The 11,200-nt window shown below is 37.2% G+C and overlaps 1 protein-coding gene across 1 annotated transcript; it reads left to right on the top strand.

Moving 5' to 3' along the window:
* Nucleotides 1-4,217: 4,217 nt before the first annotated feature.
* Nucleotides 4,218-10,906, top strand: LOC147893496 (uncharacterized). Its single transcript, XM_087386481.1, has 11 exons — nucleotides 4,218-4,288; nucleotides 4,791-4,901; nucleotides 6,835-6,909; nucleotides 7,021-7,110; nucleotides 7,268-7,351; nucleotides 7,555-7,632; nucleotides 7,767-8,016; nucleotides 8,212-8,347; nucleotides 9,697-9,791; nucleotides 10,258-10,381; nucleotides 10,580-10,906. Exons 2-11 carry the CDS (start codon nucleotides 4,856-4,858, stop codon nucleotides 10,646-10,648), a joined length of 1,047 nt encoding a protein of 348 aa, XP_087242607.1. The 5' UTR covers nucleotides 4,218-4,288; nucleotides 4,791-4,855; the 3' UTR covers nucleotides 10,649-10,906.
* The last annotated feature ends 294 nt before the right edge of the window (nucleotides 10,907-11,200 follow it).

Below are 11,200 nucleotides of genomic sequence, written 5' to 3'. Positions count from 1 at the left end.
TTGTAGAGTCATGTATCTTGATCTCAACTAAATAAGCCATTTTTGTCCATCTGTTAAATGCTATGATTGTAAAAGAATGAAAAATGTTAAAGCCTACTATTTTCATTATGGATAAATTAAATATATGTAAATAATTAAATCTATTTTATATAAAAGGTTGCACTATAGCTATTACATGATAGATTTTAAATGAACTATTTATTAAAGCTATATTTGAGCATTAATTACAAATAAAAACAATGTGTTTATTAAATGGAGCAACTTTTTGATTGCATAGCTTCCACATAACTTACTAGGCTTATGGAAAATATTGTGTGGATGTAAATAGATTGATTCTAAATATGCTAACATATGAAGTAAGCGAATCTAGCAAGGCTATCTTAAGTATCAACTCAAATATAAAACGAATGCAACATGTGGATTCAACTTTTTAGTTCACCCTTTACATAAAATACTTTATGTAATAATGGGGCATTTTAATCATATATTAAAAATAGATGTAATTTTCTAAAAGAGCAAGGGGTAATTTTCAAGCGTTAAGACTAATAATAACAAATGTACTTCTCTAACATAGGTGCTATATAGTGTTCACATGAGGTATCAAATCTCTTGAGAAGATATTGAGTAATGTTATCATATTATTCATGATACATTTTAAAGTTACATATTTCTAGATAGTTAAGGCTCTAAACACTTAGAAACTATAACAACTAAGAGTATAAAGTAAAAATGCATAAATAAGTGTGTTTATATGTATCAAGTCTAGCTTATCAACTATTTTATTGAATCACTAATTAATTTGTAGTGGTTAGAATGATCCCGTAATATATTTATTGTGTATATGTGACATCTTTTAACACATTGTGACATTATTTACTTGTATGTACTTATTCACATATAGCTACTACAAAGTTATGGTGATGTAGAAACAATAATGCTATTGATATATAGATGTTATAGAATCATGGTAATATAAGAAATAGTAACCATACATATCTAGTGGTCAAGTTTTAAAGTTTAAGCCTTTGTGATGGTAATGAGTACAAGGCTTAGCCTGATCAATGCCCTAGAAGATTGTGTCTTAAACAGTGTGCCTCACATGAAGTTCATAACAATAAAGGGACGTGCTATCATAGAGCCCATAGATATAATTAGAAATGATGATGTCATTGAGACAACATAATTTTGCATGGAGTGATGATGCATCTCTAATGTATGCACAAGCTAACTTCAGTAAGTACACATCTAGAGTTCATATGTTTTTCAAAAAAGTTTCGCATTTTCAAGATTTGCATGTGAAGGAAAAGCATAAATGAAAGTTAGAAACCTCTAGTCAAAGTAGAATCATTGATGTAAAACTTAAGATGTTATTTTGTTAATGTCTTTTGGCATGCATGTACGTGTGTTCTGTATGCATGCACGCATGTGTGTATGTGCGTGCATGCTTGCTAAAGCATGTGTGTGTGTGTGCATGTGTATGTACATGTGAGCATGCATGCATGTGCATGCGTGTGCACATACACATGAGAGAGAGAGAGAGAGAGAGAGAGAGAGAGAGAGAGAGAGAGAGAGAAGTTTATAAAGGGAAAATAATTGGATATTAGGGGGGCTTCACACTCATCCGCAGACAAGTGAAGCCCCTGAAGGTCATGTCCGCTTCCTTTTTCCCCAAATGAGGGCGTCCATCCATCGCCCCTTTCACAAGCAACACAATATGTATTAAATGCTGTACTATTATTACAACCAATGTGGTGAGCCCAGTGGTTGAACTGCCAAGCTGTGAGCACGGTGGACCCAGGTTCAAATCTCCTCATTATGTGTTATTGGCGGAGGTCTGGCAGACAACCTCTTGGGCGGCATGTTGAGGCCGCCCAACTTTTCTTCCCTGATCGGGCGTGACTAGACTGCCACATAATTTCTTTTGTTGTGATGGGCGCCTATATGTGAAAGCTGCTTCAAGTGAGCAGGGGCGTTGATTGGCCACACCAATATTTTGATCACGACAAGCATCTTTGTGTGAAACCCACCTTAAATACGCAATGAGGCATGAACAAAGGGAGCTTGTGTCCATTAAATCTATTATTAGCAAAGATTCCCGATTGAACATTTGATACTAGTAGAGTTTGGGAAGGTGGAAATTGATTGATGACGTTAAAGAGGGGCTCCAAGAGAGAGAGGAAGACCGTCATCCCTTTTCTCACCTAGAGAAACATCATGGGGGTGCTTGTTGTGGCGAGATAAAGCTATGGCGTTATAAGAAGAATATATGGCGTCCCAAAGCGAAGATGATGAAAGCATGACTGCAAGGACCGAACTGATGAATGGCAAACCGAGGAAGGCAACATCTGAGGTAATCCATTTCCACTCCTCAAAAACAGGTAGATGTTTCTGAACTTGGCCAATTCAGCCAAAACTGCTGTCTGATCCTGATGCTAGCTAGCTTCTTCGGTTGTGCTCTTGGCGACTTCGTATATGGATTTTGTATCCCTGTGCAAGTATGCAAGTTGGCCATTGGCAACGTTACACAGGGATCGGATACCTGGATTGTTATATTCTATGAATTTCCTATGGCCTCAGCGGTTCACTCTAACAATTATTACGAATGTGCGAGACCCGAGATGGTCCTCGTAAAGACTGCCCGACGCGCAGCAATTCTAGAGATAGTGATTGGGACGCTGCCCATTATCCGGAAAGTGACAAGCAGACTTCTGTCAAAGATGAAACCGCTGACCGTAGACCAGGAACTTGAGGGGAAGGCAATGCCACAAGTCATGAGTGGGTGGAGCTTTGGGTGTCACGTTTATGGGAAAGGCTGTTGCCCGTGCCCGCAAGGGACATGCTAGCCAGTCGGTAAAGTGGGTGAAAACTTCTGGCCGGCAGGAAAGCATGTTGGCAATCCGATGCATGATGCATGGTCTATCGGCGGGCCAGTTTGCTGAAAGTAGCTAAAGTGGAATTCCAGGAGTGGTTCACGGCTCTTTTCAGCTTTTGATGCGCTCTTCACAACTTTTGCTGAGCAGCAGGTTGTAGTGGGCGTAAAAGTCGTTCTTAGTAGTTAGCCCAGATGGGAACTGTTCTGAGAAGTTGGACGAAAAGCAGCAGGTTAGAGATAAGGTCGGGTAGAGTGGGGAGCCACTGCCAACAGTATCAAGCCGAGGTTATCGATTCGGGGGGCAAACTGTGCATTGCTTCGTGACGAGCAAGGAAGTGGGAGGTTTTTGGGTGTCGCAGACAGTCGAGTGGGAATCATCATCATCCGAAGGAGAAATACAAGCATGCGGGCGCACTTTCTCGAATGGGAAGAGATACTAGAGAGCTCAGTCGAGACTGTAGACTCAAGTGTCTCGATTGTCACCTTTGTCTCTCACGTAAGAATCACGATCGACCACCTTCTTAATGTTTTTTTGGTCTTTACGGATATGCATGCATCACACTAATATGTTGATTTGCATCATAGATCATAGTTTGATCGAAAGTGCCTATAGTTGGCTTGACAATAGTCGTTCAACGTTCAGCCATCGTTTGCATGGCATGAGGCATTCCTTTTGGCACCCAATTCTCTCCCTTGAAAGAAAATCTTTGCCATCGTTAAAATCCCTTGCCACGGCGTTTTCTGAAACGCTTCTCCAAGTTGCCACGAATCCGAGCATGAATCCTTCGTGCTGCCATACTATTCCATACAGCGTGCAGGCGTTAAAAATCCGTTCGAGTGAGTCGTGCCCTTCAGCACACAGTCTCCCTTCCGTCTTCTCATCCCCTCCAAGTCCCACCGGCTTGCTCGATTCAAATCAGCTATACAGTTCCTCCATGACCGCAACTTGCGGTGCAACCACCTCCATGACCTGCTCCATTACCGGAACCTGCTCCAGCTTGCTGCTGATCGCGTTTTTATTGTATAATATGCTTAATGGCCTCAAGCTTTATCGCTTGGATTAGCTCCAGAGCCACCATCATTACCAGCACAACCCTCCATTGGTGTGGACCTAGCTCATGTAATGGCTTGTTTAAAATTCCATCCTCAATCCCTGTTTCGAGGGCGCCACCTCTCAGAAATTCGTTATATAGAGGCACACACCACAAGATTCTTTGCATTAACGACCTATGCCCATTGCCCGCTATCAGTGTAGCAAGTTAATGTGCTTGACGGTCGTCCTTCCAGTGCCTCGTACCGTAGTCTGGCAGCCCTTTGATTTTATTAATATATATATAAGTAGCAGCTTTCTCATGCTCGGTTCAACTATCCAGCTTTGCATGCACGAGCTTGTACCGCAGCAAGCTGACTGAAGATGTAAGCTGCTTGTCTCATTCTCCAACTCTAGCAACAACAATGGCGTTGTAGTTTGATAGATCGATCAAGATCGTTAGATCAATGTGCCTCAGTATTTCGAGGGGGAGGCGAGCTGTGTCACGAGGGCAGTGAGAAGAATCACACAGGGAGAGGGTATGCAAGTGAGCATAGCCTTACTCATAGTAAAACCACATCCATGCACTTAGAATGTTTGGCACCGAGAAGAATTAGACAGGGAGAGCGAACACAAGTGAGCATAGTCTTACTCGTAGGAAAACACAGACATGCAGTAAGGACCTTTCACGTTTCCATTTTCGGAGCACGAAGAGAGCGTTCGCCTCTGCGCCCAAACGGCCGAAAGATTGTGAGCCTGCGTCGATGAACAAGAAAAGCGCTCAAATCACTCGTTTGTTTTCTATGTTCTTCATTCACTTTTATTAACGAGAGTTGCGGATGATTGATAGCATTTATCTGATCCGCTTATTGGTCCCATGCATAGCAGATCACAAAAAGAAGGAGGCGTTTCCGTCGGGTTAAGAAAAACTACGTCACACTCAGATCCGCTCAATGGATCCGGCATGCCGGCCCGAGTATTCTGTTTATAATTCAACAGGTTAGCTTCGTTCACCAAAATGATCACGCCTATGAAACATCTCTTAGCTCTTTCTCACGTGGCTCATTCGTCGTTTCATCTCTAAATGAAAATTCACAGTTTTTGCCGTAGATAGGTTGACGTAGAAGTTGAGGATCTCATGCACTGCTTTTGACGACGCACACTAACTCCTTGGTAATGTCTAAATACGGTTGGATTTGTTCATAGTGAGCTCATGACGAATTCACAAATTTACTTTCCTTGTTGGATATCAATAAGGCAAGTAAATTTGGAAGCTAAAGGATGCTACTGGAAGCTTTGTTGAGTGTAGCACCTTGCATGTGGTTGTTCGTTTTCCTGGCTTGAATAGAGAGGAACCTATTTTATCTTGAAAAGACCTAAGAGTAGGAGTAGAATCCAAAAAACAATTTGTCTAGATAATGGTTTTTATTTGAGAGGGTGGTTAGTTTGAATAAACGTCTTAGATATCAGCTCATTTGTTTATCCTAGTATAATGTTCCATTCTAAGTTATAGTCATATTTGATATGCATATTCTCAATATTTTTCACTATCTAGTTAAAGTTCTAGTATCCACGTTCCCCTTCCTGTTAAGTTGTCTCAATTTTCTTCATTCAAAACATTATGCATATATATTGTGATAAATCATGTGTTTCTATATTTCGCATCTTGCAGAAGGTCGTTATATCATCCCATATTGTACATCTTGTTGTTTCCATGGGTTATAGTTGTGCTATTTCATTCGTCTCTTGGTAGCTTTTATGCTACAGCTTTACAGCTTCAATCATACGTTCCTCCCATCTCATGGTTGTGTGAGTGAAATACTTAGCCCATTTGATACAACTTTACCATAGTGAGAGATGGTGTTGGCTACCAAGATAATGTGCTTGAAATCTTGTCACAACCAAATTTTTATCATGGCCAACACGTGTGACTCAACCTTTTAATTCCTCCTAGCTAGTGCTCAATTGCTCAAAGAAATAGTTCATTCATCGAGCATTTGATACACATCTCATACTCCAATTCTTAGAGTGTGAAATATCTTGACAATCAAAAGTTAAGGCCTTAAGATGCATCTAAAATTGAGGTGTAAAGGAGTCATCATATATTAATGGCAAAGGAAATAAAGAAAAGTTCCAAAAAAGCATAGCCTTGGACAAAACAACGTTGTTGAAATCCAAGTAAATGTCAAGTCTAAGAACTTGGATGCAAAACTTGAGGAAAACTTTATAAGGTTATGAGTTGTAAATATATGGAGTTCTATTGAAGCTACATGATGGGAGATGCTCCATAAAAGATATTTTGCAAGCGAATTTTAATTGAACCATAATATATTTATGAAGAGATTTGTAATCTTTCTTACTTGAACCATAATATATGATGTTTCATGATTGACTTTAATTGATTATCCTAGCCATTAGTAGCTATACAAGAAAAGGACTATAGTTGGTCTATTAAATTTTGATCTTCAAGGAACAATTTGTTTTAGGTCACAAAGTTTGTAATTGGTCTATTTGACATGCATTATTTTTATCTTTTAAGGAGCAATTTGTTCTAGGTCACAAGATTTGTAATTGGTCTGATTTGCAGTTGTTATCCTAATCTTTCAAGGACCGATTTGTTTTACCTGACAATGTAGACCTGGGCAGGGTTAAGAATATAGACCCAATATTTTTCTTTTGAATTCCATTGGATTTCTAAACATTTAAAACCTAGAGGCTAGGTTATAATTGGACATTTATATTTATTCTCTCTCTCTCTCTCTCTAACCTGCTTACTTGTGTTTACGTTATAATGATCTTAAATTTGATAAGGTCATTAGATTCTAGTCTTCAAAAGTTATCTTTTGTTTTGAGCTATAAGGCTTTGAATTATTCTACTTGAAGAGAAGATTAATGGAATGTTTTTCTTGTCATGTGTTTGATGAAACTGAAGCATCCATTCTGAAGGCTACTAGATTTGAGAACATTTTTTGTATTCAAAAGAGGAAGAGAAAACTTGTGAAGGATGGTAAGCTCCCATGTTGTAGGACTTTATTAATCTCATTAATTTTGAAACATTAAATTGGTACCAAAATAAGGACTAAAGGTGATGGAATTACGAAAATTTCGTCATGTGCAGCTACTAGCAAAAATGGAAGCGTGTTACTTATAGTGGAGGGAAGAAAAGAGCGGTTGAAGCGGTTAATTAAAGCCACCCTTTTTAAAAGCTGTAGGTATTCTCATTCAGAAACTCTTGTAGCCTTGAAAGGTATCCTACCTTTAGGATATCTTGCTTTTATTTGATATTATAAAGTTGTTTGATTCAACCATTATAGCAATGTGAGATTTTGCACTTTTATGAGAAGATTGTTTTTTTTGCATGAAAGTTGGTCGGGTAATGGGAATTTGTGAAAGAAAACAAAAGGCCAAGATAGTTACAATTCCGGATCGAGCAGTAAAATTCAAACGAGGTAGACATGAATATTAACTTGTATTTCATTTCCATTCATTGTTAGTTTTATGAAGGCCTATGATTCACATTCAATCTTATCAAAATTTCAGGATAGTTAGTAGTAATCTTTGCATGTAGTGCTTTGGTTCAATATGATTTAAAGTGAATGGTGGAGAATTGTGGATATTTACTTTCATGGAATCCATAATTACCAAAAAGCAGATGGCATCCCAAGGAAAAAGGTTCTTCAAGAATGGGAAGCAAATGAGCTCTTGGCTGATGTGGATGTCATAAAAAAATGTAAGTATTTCATTAAAACCTCATTACTTTTATTGCTATGCATGGAACTTTGTATCATAGGATTATCCCTTTTGTGTTATGCATGGTTACATTAGAGGGTTGCCAAAATTCTTGATCATGGTGTTCTATTTCAGTGTGTAATGAAAGCGAGAAAGTTCTATTGCCTGGTATGGTTGAAGGCATTCGTAAAGATCTTGTGAGGTATTGGCTTCAACGGTACAGTCTCTTTTCCCGATTTGATGATGGAATAAAGCTAGATGAAGAAGGGTTGTTCTCTGTCACACCTGAAGAGATTGCAAAACACCAAGCTACACGCTGTGGTTCTGGTACTATAGTCGATGCATTTACTGGTGTTGGGGGAAATGCCATTCAATTTGCACTCTTGTAAGTCATGATTTTGTTCTAGTATTTATAATATTGTAATACAAATGTGTCATAGAAGGTGGTTGAGAGACAAGAAATTAGTCATTAGGATAATTAATCTCTTTCAACATTGCAACCAAGAAGGTGATGATCCATCTGACCCCTATCACACTAGTGAATTTCTTAATAGCCCCTTTCATTTTGGTTTTGTTTCAGGAACCACCATGTGATTGCAATAGATATCGATCCAAAAAGAATTGAGTGTGCACAACACAATGCACGGATATATGGTGTTGCTGATAGAATAGAGTTTATTGTTGGCGACTTCTTCCAACTCGCTCCATCGCTAAAGGTTTGGCCTAAACTTAGTATAGTCTATCACTTTTATTGATTCCTTTTTAGCAATAATATTCTTAGGTATAAGAAATTCATGTAATGTATCATAAATTCAATGCCTTTGCTTATTTGGATTTTTGGCTATTCATATTTCTTGCAAAGAGAAACCAGAAGGCCGCTTTTTCTAAGATCTTGGTTATATGTGTAGATTTGTTAAAAACTATTGTATAGAATGTTAACCATTTTCTTCTGTTGTTTATGTTATCAATGGAAAATTGACTTCCATAGTACTGTAGTGTTTTACTCCAATGGGTCACAATTTATCATAGGTGATATTGCAACTTGTACTAATAAACTCCAATGGGCCAGAACTCATCATTGATGATAACGTAATTTGCAATTACTAGTTTCTTCTCATAGCATACAATTATTTGTATGCGACAAATTTCTACTACAAATATTTTTGAATTTCAAATACATATGGTGCCTTTTAAAAACATTTTCATATCCCCAAAGGTGAGGTTGCTATTGTTCCTCAAACGTGCTACCGTATTGAGGAATTTCCAAAAAGACACCTTCGTGATTGGTAGCTACCAGCTTTTTTTTGACACATTAATCTTTGTGAAAATAAATTGGTTTATCTCTTCTCAATTAATACTATGAGTTACAATGTAATATGTTATGGGTAGTATCTCTCCATCCTTAAATCCACCTTTAGTATTGCCAATATTTGCAAAGAGAAAGAGACATTGTGAAGCATGTGAAAGCACATGGAGGTAATTCTTTTCACAAAAATGTTGCAAACTATGAAACTAATCGACTAGACGCAATTTGAATCTAAGATACTATTTCAGCCATGGTTGGTATTTTCTTACTTAAATGGATTATATCCCCATCCTATTCAATTCAACATAGTCTTTTTAATAGTATTACAAGAACCATCACACCTTGCTTGTTTAAAAGAGTCTACAAGTTTAGATCAAGTATGTTCTCTAACAATTTATCCTAGAAAGTAGAGGCTTTTGTACTCTTTTGTACCCCTCCAACCTTCTTTACCATAGGGTATATCTCTTACAATTTCGGTTGAATGGACTTCAAGAAATCAAATTTAACAAATGTATTACTTGATTTCTTGGTTATGCAGTGTTTAAGTCATAAGTTCAAGGGGATAGTTTGATTTGAAGGCTTTGTGAAGTAGAAGTCACAAAAAATATTATTTAGTGCATGTAGCAACATCCATCTAGAAACTCTTTACAAAATTTCCATAAGAGGATTTCTTACATCATAACTAGATAGTGGATGAAGGTTTACAATATACTTATTACTATATCTTGTGTTGCTAAAGGCTTATTTTGATTGCACTAGGTAGATGTTGTTTTTCTTTCGCCACCATGGGGAGGCCCTGAATACATACGAGCACAAAAGTACGACATTGAAACCATGTTGAAGCCTAAGGATGGGTAATCTCTCCCACTCTCATATGCAACTTATTTGTGTATGTGTGTACAATTCTAGTCGTCGAATGAAAATTTTTAAGGTGGCAAATCTTGCTTAAATAACCCTCCTATGATTTATAAATGAATGCCATTTTTTTTCCTAACTACTTAAAAATTTGTATATTCGTCCTAATTTTGAGCAAACTTAAGATGCAATTTTGGCCTTTGTAGCAAATAAATGTATCTCTATGAGCTACATGTTCTCAGTTATTATAGTTTAGACTTAGTTTAACATTTTTGTAGAAGATACAAGCATCTTTATGACCTCTTTATGAGTTATCATTGTAAACATTATGTTTTTTACCATATCTTTTAGACGAAACCTTTGTGATTTTATGGAGGTAATAAGTGGTGCAATATACATCTTCTAGAATTGGTGAATCTTTATCATTTAATTACTAACCTTAATTATAATGTATTGTACGTGTAGATTCTCTTTGTTTAAGGTGGCTCTGACTATAGCCCCTAGCATTGCATTGTTCTTGCCTCGGACTGTTGATTTAGATCAACTTACAAAGCTATCTCTACTCTCTGATCCTCCGCTTTCTTATGAGGTATTTTTGTTGAAGATATGATGTACATGTTTTATTTGTAGATATATAATTTTTTGTTGAACAGGCATATAAATATAAGAGAGTGAGGTGAATAAATATTTCAAACAACTCACATGTGTTGATGGTGTTAAAATTTGCACAAAACTCTCATTTTCTACATGTTCACATATTGTGCTCTAAAACTCCTTGCCAATGCAGATTGAAAAAAACTATATTCATGATGAGCTCAAGGCAATCACGGCATATTATGGGAAGATTGCTTGTTAAGAGGAAAGATGTGAAATTTGATGCCCCTATTGTAAATACTAGGGAACTAGCCTTTTTTGTGGGCATTGAGGTGCCAGCTTGTCTTACCCTACCACTTATAGGACTATGTGAAAATGAGGAAAAAAGCTCTAGATGCTCCCAAGCCACATCCTTCCTATGCTGTCCCAAAGTCCCACATAATGATATTTAACTTATATCATATCATTATTCCATGCATGATGTACTAAAGTCACATTGACTAATTTGGTAGTATTTTGATACTTGGGAGACAATTCACTTGTATACAATCTTTTTACATGTGCACAACTTTTTTGGCATCAAAAGTCCCACATTTTAATACACTTTTCCTATCTATATTAATTTTCAAGGACGTTTAACATTTCTATACATCTTTGTGTAGTGGTTTTGGTGTATACCACTCTAGCATTCATGATGACAATATTATGTGAAGTATATCAAATGCATTTATAGTTCCATATATAGCCACTATATCAAAGGCATGATGTGCTTGCATACCAAAAGAGGAGTCCCCTTACATTATTTCTGAAACTT

The sequence above is a fragment of the Dipteris shenzhenensis genome, chromosome 15, assembly GCF_047967505.1.
Source record: "Dipteris shenzhenensis isolate YYH24624 ecotype China chromosome 15, Dip_SZ_1.0, whole genome shotgun sequence".
Classification (NCBI taxonomy): domain Eukaryota; kingdom Viridiplantae; phylum Streptophyta; class Polypodiopsida; order Gleicheniales; family Dipteridaceae; genus Dipteris; species Dipteris shenzhenensis.
This window is presented reverse-complemented; position numbering and strand designations above follow the sequence as displayed.